Source organism: Ranitomeya variabilis, chromosome 8 (genome assembly GCF_051348905.1).
Source record: "Ranitomeya variabilis isolate aRanVar5 chromosome 8, aRanVar5.hap1, whole genome shotgun sequence".
NCBI classification, from domain to species: domain Eukaryota; kingdom Metazoa; phylum Chordata; class Amphibia; order Anura; family Dendrobatidae; genus Ranitomeya; species Ranitomeya variabilis.
Genome location: NC_135239.1, coordinates 150,613,278 through 150,637,169, shown reverse-complemented (window position 1 = coordinate 150,637,169; position 23,892 = coordinate 150,613,278). Strand labels below are relative to the sequence as shown.

The 23,892-nt window shown below is 41.6% G+C and overlaps 1 protein-coding gene across 1 annotated transcript in view; it reads right to left on the bottom strand.

The window, feature by feature from the left end:
- The window catches only part of GRIN2B (glutamate ionotropic receptor NMDA type subunit 2B), an 820,631-nt gene that overhangs the window by 29,302 nt on the left and 767,437 nt on the right, over window positions 1–23,892 (bottom strand). Inside the window, exon 10 of the mRNA XM_077276818.1 lies at window positions 22,139–22,368. Coding sequence (XP_077132933.1) covers window positions 22,139–22,368 — 230 coding nt within the window. The remainder of the gene's footprint in view (window positions 1–22,138; window positions 22,369–23,892) is intronic.

Below are 23,892 nucleotides of genomic sequence, written 5' to 3'. Positions count from 1 at the left end.
TGAAATGGCTACTAAGATGATTAGCGCTGACGATGCCGTTATCAGCATCATCTACATGCTGGAGCAGACTTTGAATAGTCTGCGTGAGGAGGTAGTCCCACAGGAAGAGGTGGAAGCACAGGAAGATTAGCAAGGGATAGCAATATTTCTAATTTCCAGACTGTCGTCATACAGGTGCCATAGGAGGGTGGATTACAGTGATCGAAGGGTACCAGACAAATTGTTACTGAAGGTGCAAAAGCCAAGGAACAAATAGAGAAGGATGAGGAGGATAAAGTGATTGGTGCACAACCCTCAGGATACGAAGAGGATAATGATCCCCTCTCTGTTGTCAGTGATTGGCGGGACGGGAAGGAGGAAGCAAGCTTGAGTGTTACCCCGCCACAAATACACCATGAACTTAGACCTCATGAAAGTGCCCAACACATGAGCACCTTCTTGCTGCACTATCTGCAACAAAATGCCGTATTGTTAGGATTAGAAATAGTGCTGACTACTGGGTTACCACTCTGTTAGATCCACGGTACAAGAATACATTTTGCCAGATACTTCCCCCTGGAAAGGGATGCTCGCATGCTGGAATATCGAAAAATGCTTGTAGACAATCTTAAGAGTGCTTTTCCCTAAGACAGCAGTGAGGCAGATAGTGTGCATTGCAGTTATAGTCCCGGGAAGACCTTCTCGTAAACACAAAAACATTAGCAGCAGCAGTGCAAGTGGTAGAAGCAATTTCTTTGAGTCGTTTCACACATTTTTTAGACCAGTCCATGCACCAGCAGAACAGAGTACAAGTCTGACAGGTTGTGAACGACAGGAGAGAATGGTGCAGGAGTATGTTGAGCTCATTGTCAATGTCATTGGGGGGAATTTGCACCCTTTGCATTTTGGTCTTCAAAAATGGAAGAGTGGCGTGAGCTCGCCTGTCACGCCTTGGAGGTTTTGTCAACCTGACGGATAAGCGCATCTGGCTGTCCCCTGAAAGTGTAGAAAGCCCAACTTTCATCAAGATGAATAAGTCATGGATTTGCAATGACTTTTTAAACCCAATCGCAGACTGTACAGACTAAGCGATGTTGCATTTTTTAGTAACTACAATAGTATCTTCTACCCTGGCATTTTTTAGTGTGCTGCATTAATCTCATGTTATTGCACTCTGTGATATCTTTAGTGTGGCTTCTGTGCCTGCTGTTGCTGCTGTTGATGATGTTACAATCAATTTTTTGAAATGTGCAGACTCCAGGTTGGGTCTCCTTATGGTGGGTTGCCTGTAGTGGAAGGGGTGTCAGAGCCCCGTTATACTATTTCTTTTCTGGGGAAATTGATTGCACTTTAGTGGTGTCTACCCCTAATTTTTGGAAATGTTTGGACTCCAAGTTGTGTTGCTCTAAATGCTGGCTCACACACTAATACCTAATGCATCTCATGTGTTTTTTCATAAATTTCACAAGCCATTATGCTGTTCACATTTCATATATTGCACATTTCCTTGCTTTAGCACAATAAAATTGAGTGCAGCCATTATCTATTTGCTATGTAAGACTTTTTGGTTATGCACCAGTTCAGACTAGATGGCTGTTCAGTCAGTTTTTCTATATTTACTATGCATTGCTTTTTCTGACTTGAACGCCCCGCCCTTCACCATGCTGTGATTTTAATTACATCCAAACACAGTTGGTTCTAACCTCCCCTATAAATGCAGCCTTTACCATGTTATTAGCCATAGGTAAGTGTTCACACTAGGCAGACAGGTTAGTTACCCATCCGTTTTGAGATTACCTTGACGTTTGGTGGATGGGCTCACAACTTTTGGCCAAATCTTGTGCTAAAAATCTCATGTGTTTTTTCATAAATTTCACAAGCCATTATGCTGTTCACATTTCATATATTGCACATTTCCTTGCTTTAGCACAAAAAAATTGAGTGCAGCCATTATCTATTTGCTATGTAAGACTTTTTGGTTATGCACCAGTTCAGACTAGATGGCTGTTCAGTCAGTTTTTCTATATTTACTATGTATTGCTTTTTCTGACTTGAACGCCCCGCCCTTCACCATGCTGTGATTTTAATTACATCCAAACACAGTTGGTTCTAACCTCCCCTATAAATGCAGGCTTTACCATGTTATTAGCCATAGGTAAGTGTTCACACTAGGCAGACAGGTTAGTTACCCATCCGTTTTGAGATTACCTTGACGTTTGGTGGATGGGCTCACAACTTTTGGCCAAATCTTGTGCTAAAAATCTCATGTGTTTTTTCATAAATTTCACAAGCCATTATGCTGTTCACATTTCATATATTGCACATTTCCTTGCTTTAGCACAATAAAATTGAGTGCAGCCATTATCTATTTGCTATGTAAGACTTTTTGGTTATGCACCAGTTCAGACTAGATGGCTGTTCAGTCAGTTTTTCTATATTTACTATGATTGCTGCTGTGCCATTCTAAAATTTATGCTGTGGGTGAATTGATTAGTCAACTACCTGTGTTACTATTCTATATGTTTTCTAACATTAGTGGTCTAACAAGCTGATATTTGTGCCACCTGAGTGTGGCTGAGAAAAAAAAAAACATTTTGAGCTGTTGCATGGGGTATCAGGGCTCCCAGCAAATCAGGCTTTCACCGGTACCTCACCCACCTCTTAATTTGAACTTAAATTCAAAGCTGTAAATGCTGGCACAGATCCTGGCTCATATATGGCCCATGTCTGACTGCTGCTATGCCATTCTAAAATTTCTACTGTGTGTCAATTGATGCCACTTTTTCTGGCGAATGGCTCTAATTTTTTGAAATGTTTGGACTCCAAGTTGGGTCTCCTTCATGTGTGTTGCTTTAATTTGGTAGTGCTCTCAGAACACCAGGCCTACACCTGTCACTCATCCACCTGTTACTGATCAATGTTTAAGCTAGAAATGCTTTTACAAGCCTTGTCTCAGGCCTTGTCCCATGTATTCATGCTGCACAATTATACTATTTGTACTCTGGGTCAATTGATGCCACTTTTCTTGGTGGCTGCCCCTAATTTGAGCTGTTTTGACAGCTTTTTGGCGGGGGGTCAAAAAGCTGTCAAAACAGCTCAAAACAGCTAAAGGTATTTTCTCCCATTTAATTCAATGGGGTTTGGGTATGTTTGACGAACTGTTTGGCGCGTATCAGGACGTTTGCCAAACCGAACCTTGAAAAGTTAGCTCATCTCTAGTGGTGGGTGATAGAGTCACTGACCCAACCTGGGAAGCTGGCATGCTGAAAAATGTCAGCAGCGCTGGCGGGCAACTGTTCTGCAGAGCACCAACACTTGTGAATTTCTCCATCAAAGAGTTAGGTGTTTTCCAGTCAGACATTTTTAATGAAAGATCTGAGACCAAAAAAATGTTCATTTGCAACCTGTGCCCTAACCACTCAGAGACTAATCACCATCAGCATGATTAGTCACATCTCATCTAAGCACCCAACTCAGTGGGCCGAATGCCTAGGTCAACAATTGGTGCCAGAAGGTGACCCCACTGCCTCTTACTCTGTGCTAGGTGCTTTCCAATCCCCTGTCCATGACACTGGCGCACATGGCTCATGACCTGCATTTGTCCTTGCACATTCTGAGGCACCATCAACAGGCACTTCCAAATCCTTGTCCCAGCAAAGCGTTCAGTTGTCTCTACCCTAGACCTTGGAACGAAAAAGAAAGTTTACAGCTACCCACACACAGGCCTAAACGAAGAACAGGCATATTTCCAGATTGCTTGCTGTGGAAATGTTGCCGTTTAGGCTTGTAGACACAGAGAATTTCTGATGACTCATGGTGGCAGCCCTCCCTCTGTACTCAGTCCCCAGCTGCCACTATTTCTTCTGATGTTGTGTCCCCGCATTGTACCAGCACGTGTCTAGGAACATCACCCATGCCTTTACCAACGCAGTTACTGGGATTGTTCACTTATTGACCGACACGTGGACAAGCCCTTGTGGCCAGGGACATTACATTTCTCTTAACGTCACACTGGGTGAATATTGTGAAGGCCAGACCCAAGTGCTAACCTGGCACAGCACATGTGCTACCAACACCGAGGATTGTTGTCACTACTTCTATCAGGGTTCCTCCACCTCCTATACCAGTTCCTGCACCCCCTCCTGCTCCTCCTCATCATCCATCTCCGACTTACTGTCTCAGAGCACATCATCTACCTCAGTTGGAAGCTGGATGCCCTGCAGCACTGTATCAACAATGCGGCTAGAAAATATTTTAAAGATGGTCAATCAATACCTGCCTTTCTAAACCAGTGTACTCCCTAATTCCACTGAAACCTTCAACTATAGGGTCTCAAAGCTGGGCACCTGGCATGAGCAGTCCCACTATGCTATGGAGGTGCTGTGCTGCCATGCCTGTAGAGTCTTGTCGGAGCAGGTTATTAGTGTCACTGAGGTGGGAGGGGGTCATAACAGACAGGTGCTTTCACCTGCCAACAGAAAATGCTGACAGAGTCACTCTCACAAAAATGAACAAAGCCAGGATAAGCCCCAACTTTTCCACACTGCCAGACGACAGTTGCACATAAAGTGTTTTTAATCTTCAATATTTGAATGAGGCCCTTCAGTTGTTGCCTTCAATATTGCATAGATGACCCTCCTTATCATATTTTTCTTGTTTCAAGTTTGTGGTGAGCCTGAGTGTAGAAGTACCACAACTACACTTTCTTAATATTTGAATGATGCACTCCTGTTGGTGCCTTCAAAGGTGTGTGGATGACCTTGCTTGTAATATTTTGCAGACTCTGCACTGTGTGCAGAGCTTTTATGAGTGTACAAGTGCCACAACAATACTTTCTTAATATTTGAATAAGGTACTACAGTTGGTGCCTTCAAGGGTGTATGGATGACCCGGCTTGAAATTTTTGACAGGCTTAGTTTAGGAGTACCACTACATGACAATATGAACAGATTGTGTATGAAGCCCTCTATGTCTAATACAGGGTGTACATAAGTCCCTAATTTTTGGCAGTTCTTGCTTCCTTCATAAATTACACTTACATTTCGAATTTTTTCATATAAATTCCAATTTTGGCTTACTTAAAGTTTTATTATTCTTTAAAATCCTTTACAAATTTTGCCCTATATATAAGTCATTATACAGGAAAGAATGTTTCTTAACATTTTTTTTCTTGTAAACTACAATTTCTCTTCAATTTTGAATGTTTTATTGTCAGTCCTTAAAGTGGAGTAAAAGTGTGACACCATTGTTTCAGCACCGATCTGAGAGTCAGAGATGCTCCAAGGGGTCTTCCCCATGCTGATCTCCTTCCATTTAGCACTTTTCCATCCATTTGAACATTTTTACTGCCCCCCAAACCATGTAGGATCTGCAGGAAAAATACTTGGATTTCTCTTTGACTCCCATTATACTCGTTACTCATGAGCTTCTGAGCATTTTGAATTGCTTGGTTCAAACAATGAGTATCCGAGCATTTGAATGCTCGTTCATCTCTAATTAGCACTAGTCTAAGTGAGTGAAAATGAAGTGAGAAAAATATAGGCAAAAATTACATTTATGGGATCAAATGACTAAAAATTGTCATGTGTACACAGTGTGGAAAAAAGTATTTAGTCAGACACCAATTGTGCAAGCTCTCCCACTTAAAAAGATGAGAGAGGCCTGTAATTGACATCATAGGTAGACCACAACTATGAGAGTCAAATTTGAGAAAGCAAATCCAGAAAAACACCTTATCTGGTTTGGCAAGATTTATTTTTCAAATTATGGTGGAAAATAAGTATTTGGTCACCTAAAAACATGCAAGATTTCTGGCTCTCACAGACCAGTAACTTCTTCTTTAAGAGGCTCCTCTGTCCTCCACTCATTACCTGTAGTAATGGCACCGGTTTGAACTTGTTACCAGTATAAAAGACACATGCCCAAAACATCAAGCAGTCACACTCCAAACTCCACTATGGTGAAGACCAAAGAGCTGTTGAAGGACAGCAGACACAAAATTGTAGCCCTGCACCAGGCTGGGAAGAGTGAATCTGCAATAGATAAGCAGCTTGGTGTGATGAAATCAACTGTGGGAGCAATAATAAGAAAATATACAAGACCACTGATAATCTCCCTCAATCTGGGGCTCCATGCAAGATCTTACCTTGTGGGGTCAAAATGATCACCAGATGAGCAAAAATCCCAGAACCACACGGGGGACCTAGTGAATGACCTGCATAGAGCTGGGACCACTGTAACAAAGGCTACAATCACTAACACACTACGCCGCCAGGGACTGAGATCCTGCAGTGCTAGACCTGTCCACCCTGCTTAAGCCAGTACATATATGGGACCGTCTGAAGTTTGCTAAAGAGCAATTGGATTATCCAGAAGAGTATTGGGAAAATGTCATATGGTCTGATGAAACCAAAGCAGAACTGTTTGGTAGAAACAAAACTTGTCATGTTTGGAGAAGACAGAATACTGAGTTGCATCCAGAGAACACCATACCTACTGTGAAGCATGGGGGTGGCAACATCATGCTTTGGGGCTGTTTCTTTGCAAAAGGACCAGGATGACTGATCCGTGTACATGAAAGAATGAATGGGGCCAGGTATCGTGAGATTTTGAGTGCAAACCTCCTTCCATCAGCAAGGGCATTGAAGATGAAACGTGGATGGGTCTTTCAGCATGATAATGATCCCAAGCACACTGCCAGGGCAATGAAAGAGTGGCTTTGTAAGAAGCATACGATGGTCCTGGAGTGGCCTAGCCAGTCTCCAGATCTCAACCCCATAGAAAACCTTTGGAGGGAGTTGAAAGTCCATGTTGCCCAGTGACAAGCCCTAAACATCACTGCTCCACAAGAGATCTGCATGGACGAATGGGACAACATACCTCCAACAGTGTGTGCCAACCTTGTAAAGACTTACAGAAAACGTTTGACCTCTGTCATTGCCAACAAAAAATATATAACAAAATATTGAGATGAACTTTTGTTAATGACCAAATACTTATTTTCCACCATAATTTGAAAATAAATATTGCCGAACCAGACCAGGTGATTTTCTGGATTTATTTTCTCAATTTTGACTCTCATATTTGTGGTCTACCTATGATGTCAATTACAGGCCTCTCTCATCTTTTTTAAGTGGGAGAACTTGCACAATTGGTGGCTGACTAAATACTTTTTCCCCACTGTATGTATTCACCCCTTTTGCTATGAAGCCCCTAAAAATTTCTGGTGTATGCAATTACCTTCATAAGTAATATGCTTACAGAGAAGTAGTCCACCTGTGTGCTATCTAAGTGTCACAATGGTCTGTCAGTATATACACGCCTTTTCTGAAAGGTCACATACGCTGCAACACCATTTAGCAAGAGGCATCACTAACTAAACAGCACCATAAAGACCAATGAGTTCGCCACACAAGTCAGGAACAATGTTGTGGACAAGTAAAAGTCAGGGTTGGGTTATAAAGAAATATCCCAATCTCTGATGATCCCCCGGAGCACCAAGAAATCCGTTGTCATCAAATTGAAAGAACATGGTACCGCAACAAATCTGACAAGAGGGGCAGCCTACCAAAACTCTCAGCTTGGGCAAAGAGGGCATTAATCAGAGAGGCAGCACAGAGACCAAAAGTAACCCTGAAGGAGCTGCAGAGTTCCCAATCAGAGACTGGAGTATTTGTCCATACGACCACAATACACTGTGCACTCTATAGAGTAAGCAGAAAAAAGCCTTTACATGCACACAAAAATTGTAAGGCTGTAAGGCTCATTTTGAGTTTTCCAAAATACATGTGGAAGACTCCCCAAATGTATGGGGGGAGGTGCTGTGGTCAGATGAGCACAAAATTTAACTTTTTGCCCACAAAGGTAAATACAGGGTTTTTCTTGAGCAAAACCTGTTTCAGTCTGTCAGTAATTTCAGACTGGGACGGAGGTTCACTTTTCAACAATACAATGACCCAAAGCATACTGCTAAAGCAACACTCAAGTGGTTTAAGGGAAAAGTGTACATGTTTTGGAGTGGCCTAGAGAAAGCCCAGACCTTAATCTAGTTGAGAATCTCTGGTCAAACTTGAAAATTTCATTTCACCAGAGGAAACCATCTTTAAGGCCCCGTCTCACTAAGCGATTTACCAACGATCACGACCAGCGATACGACCTGGCCGTGATCGTTGGTAAGTCGCTGTGTGGTCGCTGGGGAGCTGTCACACAGACAGCTCTCTCCAGCGACCAACGATCAGGGGAACGACTTCGGCATCGTTGAAACTGTCTTCAACGATGCCGAAGTCCCCCTGCAGCACCCGGGTAACCAGGGTAAACATCGGGTTACTAAGCGCAGGGCCGCGCTTAGTAACCCGATGTTTACCCTGGTTACCAAAAAAAACAAACAGTACATACTCGCCTTTCGGTGTCCAGGTCCCTTGACGTCTGCTTCCTGCTCTGACTGAGATCCGGCTGTACAGTGAGAGCAGAGCGCAGCGGTGACGTCACTGCTGTGCTCTCACTTCTCACTGTACGGCCGGCAGTCAGTGAGAGCAGGAAGCAGACGGCAAGGGACCTGGACACCGAAAGGCGAGTATGTACTGTTTGTTTTTTTTGGTAACCAGGGTAAACATCGGGTTACTAAGCGCGGCCCTGCGCTTAGTAACCCGATGTTTACCCTGGTTACCAGGGTGCTGCAGGGGGACTTCAGCATCGTTGAAGACAGTTTCAACGATGCCGAAGTCATTCCCCTGATTGTTGGTCGCTGGAGAGAGCTGTCTGTGTGACAGCTCCCCAGCGACCACACAGCGACTTACCAACGATCACGGCCAGGTCGTATCGCTGGTCGTGATCGTTGGTAAATCGCTTAGTGAGACGGGGCCTTAACTTGAAGGAGCTGGAGCAGTTTTACCTTGAGGAATAGGCAAAATCCCAATGGCCTGATGTGGAAAGCTCATAGAGACTTATCCAATGCGATTGGCAGCTCTTATTGCCACAAATGGAGCCTCTACAAAGTACTGACTTTAGAGGTGTGAATAGTTATGCAAACTTAAGTTTTCAGTTATTTTGTTTTATTTATTTTTTGGCTTCACAATAAAAAGAAAAACAAATGTTCAGTGTTCTAGGCATCTTTTTTACATGAACTGATTCAAACCCTAAAAATATCTGTGAAATTCCAGGTTGTGAGTTAGCAAAACACAAAAAAAGCCAATGGGGGTGAATACTTTCACAAGTTACTGTGTATGAATTTTGATCAGCATTACTGCTACATATTGGTGCATTTCCTATAATAACATACATATCACAGTTCTGCAAGTTATTCCATAACAGAAAAGTGTAGCTCAACACCTAACTATTCAATATTGATGGCTCTTGTGTTAATTTTAATAGGGTACTCCGGTGAGATAAAAATGTTTGCCCCTTGATATATCTTCATAAACTATAAAGACTTGCATTCATAGTCATGCTTTCAATTGTCACAATATTTGCCATTTTAAACTATTCAATGTAACTTAAACACAGAACACAGGTGCTGTGAGCTCCTCCTCCCATCTGGGACATTACATCACAGATCAGGGGTGTGATCTGCTCCTGGCTTCTAACACAATCCACACATCCTGATAATAGTTTCTTTTATGCGTGTGGCTCATCATGCTCCTAACAGGCTATGCCCCCTGAGCAGGGTAATTCTATTCTCTGCTTGTCAAAACCCTACCCCCCTGTAATCTCAGGTGAAGAGAAGCTGAGAAGTCCAAAGAAATTTTTAAATACTTCCAAAGTGCCCTCCAGAAACTGGAAACAAATTACACATCACGGTCAAAGGCTAGATGAAGTGATAGACCGTGTAACCAGAAAATCTCTTTGAAAAAACACCGGCGCCAACTGTGGAGCAAATGTAAACCCTGATAATGGAAGAAACCAAGATATCTTGGGCAAATGATCCACTGCTCCCCAGAGATCAGTGAAGTCTTGTGGAATATCTGCAGCAAAGTCCAAAGAAATTTCAGCATAGGGCTCTTGTGGTATGGGAATAAGCTGAAGAGTCATTTAATGTGAGGGTTTGTACTGCACAGACTTAGGCCAAGATGATACAAATTAATTGATGTCTTGTTTCCATTTGGGCCACCAGTAAAAACAAGAAAGGAGTTCAACAGTTGTTTAACGCTCGGGTTTTCGGAGAGAATAGAACAATGGGCCCAAGATAAGACTTTGGCCGGCGTCACACTCGGCGTAAGACAATACGGTCCGTATTTTACGGCCGTAATACGGCCGTAATACGGAGAAATGTTCCCAAAATAGTGATCCGTAGGCAGGGTGTGTCAGCGTATTTTGTGCATGGCATCCTCCGTATGTAATCCGTATGGCATCCGTACTGCGATATTTTCTCGCAGGCTTGCAAAACCGACATCTAATGGATTTATGTGCTCAAATGTTCGGGAAAACATATATACAGTATATATATATATATATATATATATATATATATATATATATATATATATGTCATTGAGACACACATATATATATATAGTCTGTATTTATATTTACTACAGCGCGATATCTGTGAAAAGCTGGTAATTCAATTGCCGGCTTTTCATTTCTCCTTCCCAAACCCGACAGGATATGAGACATGGTTTACATACAGTAAACCATCTCATATCCCCATTTTTTTTTGCATATTCCACACTACTAATGTTAGTAGTGTGTGTATGCAAAATTTGGGCGCTGTAGCTGCTAAAATAAAGGGTTAAATGGCGGAAAAAATTGGCGTGGGCTCCCGCGCAATTTTCTCCGCCAGAGCGGTAAAGCCAGTGACTGACGGCAGATATTAATAGCCAGGAGAGGGTCCATGGTTATTGGCCCCCCCCCGTGGCTAAAAACATCTGCCCCCAGCCACCCCAGAAAAGGCACATCTGGAAGATGCGCCTGTTCTGGCACTTGGCCACTCTCTTCCTATTCCCGTGTAGCGGTGGGATATGGGGTAATGAAAGGTTAATGCCACCTTGCTATTGTAAGGTGACATTAAGCCAGATTAATAATGGAGAGGCGTCAATTATGACACCTATCCATTATTAATCCAATTGTTTGAAAGGGTTAAAAAACACACACACACACACATGATTTAAAAGTATTTTAATGAAATAAACACAGCGGTTGTTTTAATATTTTATTGCTCTCACAATCCATTTGCAGACCCTCGCTTGGCAAAACAATAAACCCACAATATACATACCTTCTGCTGACCCGTCACATCCCACGAGGTAATCCATCTGAAGGGGTTAAAATAATTTACAAGCAGGAGCCCTGCAAATGCAGCTGTGCTCGTGCTTGTAATTCCCCGGCGAATGAAGGAAATGTAGGTCATTGACCTACATTTCCTCCAGTCGCGGTGATGCGCCCCCTGGTGGATGTCCTCATATGACCTGGAGCGTGGGAAAAAGTTCCCAGGCTGCAGTTCATGAGAACATCCAGCAGGGGCGCATCACCGCGACTGAAGGAAATGTAGGTCAATGACCTACATTTCCTTCATTCGCCGGGGAATTACAAGCACGAGCACAGCTGCATTTGCAGGGCTCCTGCTTGTAAATTATTTTAACCCCTTCAGATGGATTACCTCGTGGGACGTGACGGATCAGCAGAAGGTATGTATATTGTGGGTTTATTGTTTTGCCAAGCGAGGGTCTGCAAATGGATTGAGAGAGCAATAAAATATTAAAACAACCGCTGTGTTTATTTCATTAAAATACTTTTAAATCATGTGTGTGTGGGTGTGTTTTTTAACCCTTTCAAACAATTGGATTAATAATGGATAGGTGTCATAATTGACGCCTCTCCATTATTAATCTGGCTTAATGTCACCTTACAATAGCAAGGTGGCATTAACCCTTCATTACCCCATATCCCACCACTACACGGGAATGGGAAGAGAGTGGCCAAGTGCCAGAACAGGCGCATCTTCCAGATGTGCCTTTTCTGGGGTGGCTGGGGGCAGATGTTTTTAGCCACGGGGGGGCCAATAACCATGGACCCTCTCCTGGCTATTAATATCTGCCATCAGTCACTGGCTTTACCACTCTGGCGGAGAAAATTGCGCGGGAGCCCACGCCAATTTTTTCCGCCATTTAACCCTTTATTTTAGCAGCTACAGCGCTGAAATTTTGCACATACACACTACTAACATTAGTCGTGTGGAATATGCAAAAAAAAAGGGGGATATGAGATGGTTTACTGTATGTAAACCATGTCTCATATCCTGTCGGGTTTAGGCAGGAGAAATGAAAAGCCGGCAATTGAATTACCGACTTTTCACTAACACTGCTGCGTATTTCTTGCAAGTCACACTGCTGGTCCGTGTGGAATCCGTATTTTTCTCGCCCCCATAGACTTTCATTGGCGATTTTTTTGCGCAATACGCTGACAAACGCAGCATGCTGCGATTTTCTGCGGCCGTAGAACGCCGTATATTACGGATCCGTAATATACGGCTGATAGGACGAGACCCATTGAGAAGCATTGTGCCATATGTTATGCGAGTTTTACGCACGTAGTTTCTGCGCTCTTACGTCCGTAAAACTCGCATGTGTGACGGCAGCCTTTTTGTTGGAGTGTTTTTGAGACAAGAGGTTGTATTCAAATTTGAGAATTGGAAGATACAATCAGGTTCTATTACATGTAAGGATACATCTTCAGAGGCATCACAAAGATTAGAGGACCTGAATAGGGCATCTTTCTTCTAATTTTGTCTTTGCAGGTCAGTAGGTGAAGATGAAGTAAATCTGTGAGTAAAGTGACTATTAAACGCAGTGGGAAATCAGCCTACATAAAGGTTGACGTAAGATGTTCCAGATATTTGTAGTCAGTTCAGATGGTAACTGAGAAATTAGCTCCTTCAAGTAGATGTCACCATTCTACAAGATCTAATTTTACTCCCAAGTGCTCGTGGTCGCAAATGGAATAATTCTGTTACACTGGAAAAATATCTTGGAGACAAATTTGCAAAGATGATTTCTCAATCTACGGTAATTTTGTTACAGAATGATCGCTACACCAAAAACATTCTCTTCAGGAAAAAATGGTCTGCTGACATCAGGATGGTGTAGGACAGGAGCAGTGGAAAAACATGATTTAAGTTGTAAGATGGCATGGGTAGTGTTTAATGCACTGGCAGAAATAATTTGCAAGGCTGAAGAATCTCTGGAGAGCTTTGAGATCAGTAGGTTGTGGCCAATCTAAAATTGAAGAAACATTTTTCTTGAGATGAGATGACATATTTGAAAAATAGCAGTTCATATTTCTTCAAGTGACAATTTTCCACCTTGGCATAAAGATGGCTTTGTCGCAATCTCTTCAGAACAAAATGAACGTGAAGAAAGTCAGAGTCTAGGTCTCTGGAGAAGTTTAAGATATAATTCCAGAATAGCACGTGCTAATACAGAACATCACAAAGGATCTAATTAACAAAGTGCTAGAACGTAGCCAGTGTGTCGCATAAGCCGAAAAGTAAAAAATCGATATTCAGAGTGACTATCACAGATGATAAACACATCTGTGTTTAAAGAGGGATTCATCTCCCTCTTTAATGTGGATTAGGTTATAAGCTGCACGCAGGTTTAATTTGGTAAATATGGTAGCACCTTTAATAATCTATAATATAACGGTAGGAGCGTCAGTCTGTCCGAAGCCTTTATAGACTGCACAAGCGCGACGCTCCTAGCGTTAGATTATAGACACAGTGTCCGTATTCAAGGAAAAATGGTGCCAGAAAGCGCAGACTGCGCTGGCGCCGAAATCTGTGTCACAATCCCGCCCATATCACTTAGTTTCCACCCCCACAGTGTCCCCACGCCCCCTGATTCCGGCCCATAAATGTCCCTCTGCTCCCAGAATCATGGGGCGTGGGGACACGGTGGACACGATCCCGCCTTCATGACGTTGCAGCAGGTCATGCCACAGCAATTACTTACGCCCCCTGATTCCGGCGCATGAATGTCCCCCTGCTCCCGGAATCGGCGCCTGTGCAGTCCGCGCTTTCTGGCACCATTTTCTTGGATACTGCAGTGTGTCTTCAAGAAAATGGAGCCGGAAAGCGCGGACTGTGCAGGCGCCGATTCAGGGAGCAGGGGGACATTTATGGGCTGGAATCAGCAGCCGTGGGGACACGGTGGACACGATCCTGCCCTCATGACGTTACTTACATACATCTGAAGAGACACTGCTGCACGGACTGCGCAGGCGCCGATTACTGCGACACAATCCCGCCCTCTCATAATGTCATGGCATTTCTGCCCACATTAACCCCTTTCTGACCTCGGATGGGATAGTACATCTGAGGTCAGAACTCCCGCTTTCATGCAGGGCTCCGGTGGTGAGCCCACATCAAAGCCGGGACATGTCAGCTGTTTTGAACAGCTGACATGTGCCCGCAATAGGCGCGGGCAGAATCACAATCTGCCCATGCCTAATAACTAGTTAAATGCTGCTGTCAAACGCTGACAGCGGCATTTAACCGGCGCTTCCAGCCGGGCGGCCGGAAAAGAGCGCATCGCCGACCCACATCACATGATCTGGGGTCAGCGATGCTTCTCCATAGTAACCTTGAGGTCCTTGAGACCTCTATGGTTACTGATCCCCGGTAGCTGTGAGCGCCACCCTGTGGTCAGCGCTCATAGCACACCTGCATTTCAGCTACATAGCAGCGATCTGATGATCGCTGCTATGTAGCAGAGCCGATCGCGTTGTGCCAGCTTCTAGCCTCCGATGGAAAATGTATTCTAGAATATGCATGTCCCCGTAGTATATGGACAATGATGATTCCAGAATTCGCGGCAGACTGTGCCCGTCGCTGATTGGTCGAGGCAACCTTTATGACATCATCGTCGCCATGGCAACCATTATGACATCTACGTCGATACTGTGCCCGTCGCTGATTGGTCGAGGCGAATCAGCGACGGGCACAGTATCGACGTAGATGTCCTGAACGTGGACACATACCCTTAGACCTCCTGGCTGCCTACAAATCCTCTGGCTGACCACTAGTACTACACAGTAGTACAGATAATGGGAAACGTACTCCCATGTATTTGTACCCTCAAGAAATAGCTCTCACAATAGAGCTAATTTTTTAAAAGGCTTGGTGACAACAAGCCAGACATTCTTCAGTTTTAAAGCATCTCTCCTGTTTTGTCTACAGAAAAAAAGGAAAGGAAGGAAAAAAATTGCTTTAATATTTTGTAAAAAATAAATAACTTCTTACTCCTTGTTGAGAAGCCATTACATTTTCTTGTTTAAAGTAGTGCAATTGTTTTGTCTCCAGTAAAAAGGAGATCATTTTTGGATGGCTTTATAAAAAGCCTTTGTAGTAACCTAATAATTTTGTGATTAGCAAACCAGTTGCAGACCCCCATAAAGGGATTTTCTTTTCACTTCTAGTCAACTGGCTATTACTTCTTCACATTCAAAACAGTACCGTACACCTGGTAAACACATAATCGTGTGACACCATGAATGAAAGGGCAACATAGAAAGTTAATTGTAATAAATTAATAATTAACAATAGTGGAATAATTAAGAATAAATTATTCCCCCAGTAGGATTCAAATAAACAAACAAAACCACATAATGTATAAGAAGTAAAAGACTTAATACATAAATAATGAGAAGAGGACACCAAGGAGCTATGAAAGAGGAAACCTGACAAAGGCAGCACAGCTCATCACATTTCCTCTTGCAGGGCTCCTAGCTGCAGGCTATAAAATCCTAAAATGACTGCAGCTTTTCCTGCCCCAATCTTTTTTCCTCCATGTGATGGCCCACCTATTCGGCTGCACTAGACAGTGTGATGTAATAGCTGTAAAGCATTATAGGGAAGCTGCACCTTACACTATGAGCCTACCCACTTATGCAATCTTCAGTAGTGTATGAAATGGCACGGGGAATTTTCTTTTGCTGATCATTGTGGAAAGAATAGCAAATTGTTCAAATTTGTCAGGATCTGCAAATTTTGGGACATTCGACTCAAAATCATTTTGCAGCAGATTCATCCGCTCATATGTAGTAAAAAGGCAGTGGGCATTTTTCTGACAATTTATGGCAATTGAATCACAAATTGTTTGAACTCGCTGTGAGAGCTACAGTGGGGGAAATAAGTATTTGATCCCTTGCTGATTTTGTAAGTTTGTCCACTGACAAGACATGAACAATCTATAATTTTAAGAGTAGGTTAATTTTAACATTGAGAGATAGAATATCAAAACTAAAATACAGAAAATGACATTGTATAAATTGTATAAATGTATTTGCATTTTGCAGTGAGAAATAAGTATTTGATCCCTCTGGCAAGCAAGACTAATACTTGGCTTAGAATTGTGTGTATATCTAGCTGTGGGAAGCAGAGTGCACAATAGGGTGCTACTCTATGGAGGGAGAATAGGAGAGTGCTGGTTACGCTCACCTGGTAGACAGGCACAACTCCTTTGTAGGCATGAAGAAAAACAGCTGCCGATGCCCTGTGGTTGGTGAATAAATCTTCCAGGAAATATATGATGCAGTTGGATGAACATGTAGGAGGGCTGTGCTGCTGAATTAAATCAATTCTTCAGAAATTATGATGGGACAAAGTTTTGTTCATTCACAACGCATTTCAACGCCTTCACGGCGTCTTTATCAGGTGGAAAACAAAATCAAGTGACTAATTGCCTGCAATTCCTTCATATAGACCACTTCAGGCCAGACTTCTCTTTTACCAGTATTTTCTATTAACATTTCGTATATTATAGCAGGTAATATATTAACTTTATCAGAGCATATTGACGTTTTCTCTTTACATCTGATCTCTAAAATGATTGGTCAGGCCAGACTTCTCTGAACAGTAGAGGGGTGAAGCTTAATCCCCTGGTTTCTGCCAGTTCTGCGATGATGACACTGCTGGGTATTTTCAGATTTTGAAGAAAGTACGCATGTTTTGTCCTTCATCTGCTGCGCACTAAGTTTCCTTGGCTGACCACCCAATCTACAGTCAACATTTCCCATTTCTTGGTGCTTCTTCAAAAAAGTTTGAATATAACATCTTGCAACTCCAGAGCTAGATGTTGCAGTATGATTACGTTGTGTCTTGTTACTGTGCCCATCCTTCGTCTTGTCATGGTGTAGGACCTGTGACATGAAACGGTCTTCCGCAACCTCGCCTTTGTAGCAGAGTTTGTATGTTCCTCACCCAGGTTTAAGCCTCATACATAACTTTTATCATTTCAGTTAATGGCTCTGTTTCAACCTACACATGAAATTGATGATCATTATCACCTGTTTTGTATAATTGGTTACGTATATACCTGATTACAATCCTACAAAATACTTGACTTTGCTCAATTGTACTTAGAAGAATTAATACTATTTTGAATTTAAAAAGGGTGATCACACCAAGTATTGTTTTTGATTTAGATTTCTTTTTTTGTTCAGCCACTTTGCATTTTGTTTATTGATTATTATAATAAACCACTAACATTACTTTTGAAACCATTCATACTTTGAAGAATTTTTTTCACACCTGCCCAAAACTTTTGCAGTGTTGTAAGTAAATTAATTGTATGGATTAAGTAACAGTATGTTGATCACAATTCCAAATACAGTGTAAGATTGGAAAAGGTACAAGCTCCTTAGACCATTCTTTGCTGTTGCTGAACACTAGATGACTTCAAGAGTACAATTACAGAAGATTAGATTTGAAGGAAATATGTGTGAACTAAGGCACAGCAACCAAGCACAAAAATACAGAGATTCCAGGTTGTCACATACAAATATGTGGGAAAACACTGGTCTAAATAAGCGTTTGACAATATTTTCTAGTCTAACTATGTGGCATCCACGTTTTCAGGAATGAGCTGATAAGCCTGAAGATGCTCTGATCTGTCAGTATGGATTTAGTTCTGGCAGAACACTGCGTCTCTGCTGCGTTGAGTCAGAAGGTCTCATCAGGTCGTGTCTGTCCACATCGCTTCTTGGGGCTGAGGGATGAGTCAGGTTTCATAGGAGCCTTTTTAGGAAGCCCAGTATCCTGCATCATTCACGCTTTGTCACTTCCAGTTCCCTTGGCACGGAGTTTGACGGCCATCCAAAGATTCTGTGCCTCTACCCTTTGGGAATTTTTACCTTCTCTAGAGTTTATTTTAGATGCAGTGAGAAATCACCAAAGCATGCTTTTGTGCGTTAAGAAATTAAGATGATGGAAACATTTCTAGGATTTATCATGGCTTTATAATGACAGAATAAAACCGCCGTCACAAAGCTTAAACCCAAGTGATTGCTGTGTTACGTTTCTATTATTTGGAGTATAAAAGGCACAAAGCTGAACATTCCCTGCACACTATGCTTTCTATTTTACTGGTAACTGTGAGCTTGATATTGCAACTGCAAGAATGGAAAACATCTCATTCCTTCTAAATGTTACTTTCTTCTGCTTTCTAGAAAAAAAAAAGTAGTATAGAGCAAGACGGTTGAAAACCCCGGCTGACGGGGCTCATATCAAACAGCTTCAACATTTCCCAATAAAGACAGTGCTATTAGCAATGTAACTGCTGAAACCCTCCGTAGACACCATTATTACCAAGGTAAGCTGCTAGTGTGCACAGATTTAAACTGGAGCAATGCAACAAACATTTAGGCCATGTTCCCACAGTTTTTTCCTACAGGTGTCCACACCAAATAACAGTCTTTATCATATTATTACATTCCTGCTGCATTTTTTAAGCATTTCAGCCGTTTTGTTGACTTTAGTGCAGATTTGACAGAAATAACTTTTTTATGCTTTTTTGTGCAGAGAAACTGATTCTGAGCTCAAAAACTATGTTAATTAAATTGGCATATTGTATGTGGTATAACGCAACAAAAAATGCAGAGTTCTACGGAGTTTTGAACTGCAGAGGGCATGAGTATTCATGGAATCAAATCAATTTTGTTTGAACTGTTCAATGCAGCTGATTTTGTACACAGAAAACACAGAGGAAAAAACGCAGCGCTTACATTACACGGAGACCATGACCTTAAGAATATTTAGTGCACATTAAAGGGCATGAATTATTCCGTAATATAACAAGTATACAGCAGAGCTGAGCCTGTAGTGCGAAAGCTTAAAATTGTTTCCAGCTTTTTAGTTCAAACCTTCCCTGCATATTCTGTGCCTCATCACAACTTGCTCTTGTGATCTATGGTCTATAATCTTTACACTAGCATACTTACCGATGTTTTGATCTGAAAATCCAATACATTTAAAGGGGTTGTCCAAAACTAATATTGATTTTCAGCCTCAATGTCTTTTTATTTATTTTAGTAACATAATAGTATTTCTAATGTGGTTTAAGTAAAAAATCCCTACCATTCTAATCTAACGGCTTTTATTTTTGTATAACACTTTGTTTGAGAACCCCCAGTTCATGTTAGGACATCATCAGGGGGCAGAGGTTGTGGACACTTCTACAGCCTCTGTCCCCACTCTGAAACAAAGGGTCTTCAGTGATGTCCGTTTCAGGGGCTGGCCAAGTCACAGCTCTAGTGAGCATGTGTCGGTTGTCAATTCCAACATATGCTCAGTATAAGCTCCCGTTTTACTCTACACTATTGTTATCAGTGCACAGTGACAGTGTGCTCCCTCTCTGACTCTAATTGGAAGTGATAAATGGATAACAGAGTGCACTGTCAGTGTGCATTTTAAAGAGATACCTGAGTGAGCAGAGAACAGACCTGACCCTGCAACAGACATTTTTCTCATGACTGTAAAAAAATATTTAAGCACTAATTGTTGCACATAGTAATCTATTGAGTATATTAGGAGGGAGTCAGATTCCTGGAAAGCTTAACATGCCCTCCAGTTTTCTTCACGGTACAACCTGTTCAAGCAGTTAGGCAGCTTGTCAATGACCTAACTACATGGGGGGGTTGTCCCATAAATAAAGCACATTTTAATATTTAATTTTAAAACAGATGAACACACATTACAACATCAACACAAATATACAAAAGTACCAAAATTCTCTCAGTACACAGACTATGAATAATCTTATTGCTGTAAAAAATATTAATTGGGTCTGGGTATACATTAATTTTGCTTTAGATATATCAGCTATCATGAAAACTAAAATACTTCACTAACCCAAGGGGCTATTTCTACAGTCTTAGGGCTATGATCTTATAAAAGTGATTAGTGCTGTTACTGGAGGTACACAACTAGCAGAAAATTGCAAAATTGGGTGCACAAAAAGCCTCTTAGGCAAAACCAAACCTCAAAATAGCCAAAATAGGAAAAGGCAGCACTCCATAGTCCAGGGTTCAATTGTTTATTGACCCATCGTGCCAGGGAAACATTTAGTTCCAAGTATGGAACTTTTTCAAGCTTTAAAAAGTTCCACACTTGGAACAAAAGTTTGCTCTGACATGACTGGTCAATAAACTATTGAACACTGGACTATGCAGTGCTGCCATTTTCTCTTTTGGACAGATTGATACACTTGAATAAAAAAGTGCCCCCTTCCTGATTTCCTATTCTTTTGCATGCTTGTCATACTTAAATGTTTCAGATCACCAAACAAATTTAAATATTAGACAAAGATAACATAAGAAAACAGAAAATGCAGTGTTTAAATGAAGGTCTTTATTATTAAGGGAAAAGGAAATCCAAAACTACAGGGCCCTTTGTGAAAAAGTGATTGCCCCCACCTTTAAAACATAAATGAACTGCAGTTTATCACATCTTTGGGAAGCTAAGTTCAATTTATTTAGCCATCACCAGGCCTGAATACTGTCACACCTGTTCTGAATCAAGAAATCACTTAAATAGGATCTGTCTGACAAACTGAAGTAGATTAAAAGATCCTCAAAAGCTAGACATCATGCCGCAATCCAAAGAAATTCTGGAACAAATGAGAACCAAGATTGAGATCTATCAGTTTGGAAAAGGTTAAAAAGCCATGTCTAAAGATTTTGGACTCCAGCGAACCACAGTGAGATCCAATGTCTACAAATCACAAAAACATGGGACAGTGATGGCTGGCCAATCAAAATTACCCCAAGAGTGCAGCGATGACTCATCCAAGAGGTCACAAAAGACCCCACAACCAAATCCAAAGAACTGCAGATCTCACTTGCCTCAGTTATTGTCAGTGTTCATGACTCCACCATAAGAAAGAGACTGGGCAAAAATGGTCTGCATAGCACAGTTCCAAGACAAAAATCACTGCTGAGCAATAAAAACGTAAAGGCTCATCGCAGTTTCCCAGAGAACATCTTAATGATTCCCAAGACTTTTGGGAGAATACTCTGTGGACTAACAAGACAAAAATTGAACTTTTTGGAAGGTGTATGTCCCATTACATCTGGCGAGGAATAACAATGCATTTCAGAAAAGAAATATCATATCAACAGTAAAATATGGTGGTGCTAGTGTGTTGGTCTGGGGCTGTTTTGCTGCTTCAGAACCTGGAAGACTTGCTGTGGTAAATGGAACCATGAATTCTGCTGTCTATCAACAAATCCTGAAGGAGAATGTCTGGCCATCTGGTCATGACCCCAAGCTGAACCGCATTTGGGTTATGCAGCAGGACTATGATCCAAAGCACATCAGCAAGTCCACTTCTGAATGACTTAAAAAACAATTAAGACTTTGGAGTGGCCTAGTCAAAGATCTGTCCTTAATCCGATTGAGTTGTTGTGGCTTGACTTTAAAAAGACGGTTCATGCTTGGAAACATTCCAAAGTGGCTAAATTACAACAATTCTGCAAAGATTAGTGGGCCGAAATTCCTTCAGAGTGTTGTAAGAGACTCATTGCCTTTTATCGCAAATGCTTGATTGCAGTTGTTGTTGCTGCTAAGAGTCGCCCAGCCAGTTATTAGGTTTAGGAGGCAATCACTTTTTCACACAAGGCCAAGTAGGTTTGGATTTCGTTTCCCCTTAATAATAAATGCCTTGATTTAAAAACTGCATTTTGTGTTTTCTTGTTTTATCTTTGTCTAATATTTAAAGTTGTTTGGTTATCTGAGACACTTAAGTGGAAAAATCATGCAAAAGAATAGGAAATCAGGATGGGTGCAAACACTTTTTCATGCAACTGTAGGTAAGTAGGTAGGTAGATCGATAGTTAGATAATATACACAAACATTTCTGATAGTTACTTTTACCCTTCTTTCATGACCCACCTTTTTATCACTAAGACCAGACACCTGGTCTACATACTCTTCTTGAATCATGAAGGCAGCAAGGTTGGCTGTATAACTGGCCAGAAAGATCACAGCGAAGAAGGCCCAAACCGACACCATAATCTTACTTGTAGTTCCCTTTGGATTTTGCACAGGCACAGAATTGTTGAACACCAAGCCCCAGAGTAGCCAGATGGCTTTGCCAATTGTGAACGAAGGGCCACCAGGCTCTGAAGGCGAAACAGAATATAAGATTAGAAGTTAGATACTTTTAAACTGAATGTGACTATTATTAAATTCACTGAATAATTAGATACAAAATATCTCCAAGGAATGTTACAAATAATTCACTGTGTAATCCAATTGGAGTAAAATGTAGAATTATAAAACCTAATTTTTAATATTGAATTTTAAAACAGATGAACACACATTACAACCTCAACACAAATATATAAAAGTACAAAAATTCTCTTAGCACACAAACTATGAATGATCATATTGCTGTAAAAAATATTAATGGGTCTGGGTATATATTAATTTTGCTTTAGATATCAGCTATCAAGAACACTAAAACACCTTACTAACCCAAGGGGCTATCTCTACAGTATTAGGGCTATGATCCTATAAGAGTGATTAATGCTGTTATGCTGTTACTGGATAGGGAGCACCTATAGCCAAAGAGCAATGGTGGCTATTTGTTAAACAACTAGTTGAACACCAATGTTACGGTCTAGTTATTGATCTAGATAGTATTGATTATAGTGTACAGGTATTTTATTGTTCAATATAGCTGATATATGGCTGATTGATGGCGTGGGAGCCGCGGCTTTCTGAACGGCGGGGATGGTTTCACCGCCGATCAGAAGCGCTGTTTGTCGAGCTGTCATGCATATGACAGCGTGTCAAACACTGAACTGTCAGACCCCCCATTCAAGTGAATGGGGTTCGGGTCTGCTCTGCTGGATGACAGGCTGCATGGACGCATCATACAGCCTGCCATCTAGAGGTAGCAGAGCCGAGTGTGACGTCACATGCAGCTCTGCTTGACTTTTCTGCAGCAAATACGCTGCAAGAAAAGTCAACTTGCATATTTTCACCAACCTTTCAAGTCAATGGGTGGAAAACGCTGAAAAAACGCTGGAAAAACGCTGAAAGAAATGACATGCCCTATGTCCAAAAACGCAGCAAAGCACAAAATACTGATCACACAAAACCCAATGTGTGTGCATGAGATTTCTGAAATCTCATAGGCTTAGCTGGTACTGTAAAAAGCAGCTGAAAATTAGCATTAACCCTAGAACGCATACCTGGGGCCTCGCAGGCCTGCCAGGTTACTTGTTTTCTATTTTCTGTAAAAGTACTTTAGTTAGAATTTTGAAAATCTAGGTAATCCTCAGGTATATAGTTGTTAGTAATTTCCAGTTATGCATATATTTTTGTTACAGACATTTCGGTATAACAACCTTTTTTTGGGACTACCCCATATTCACGCACCTGGGGCCTTTTAGGCCTGTACTAGGTTTACATGTGATACACAGATTTGCTTATCAAGGCAAATTACGGAGGCAATGATCCGATGTGGAATACGCTTTCTGGAACATCCAGAGCAAAGAGAAAAAAAAAGAAAGCACTGCTATATTCGTCCAGCAAAGGAGGAAAGAAAATCGGAGCGTTTCTGTTCTACTTGCGGACAAAATGTATGCAAGGAACATTCAGCCAAAAAAATAATGTGCGAGAATTGTCGGGGGAATATG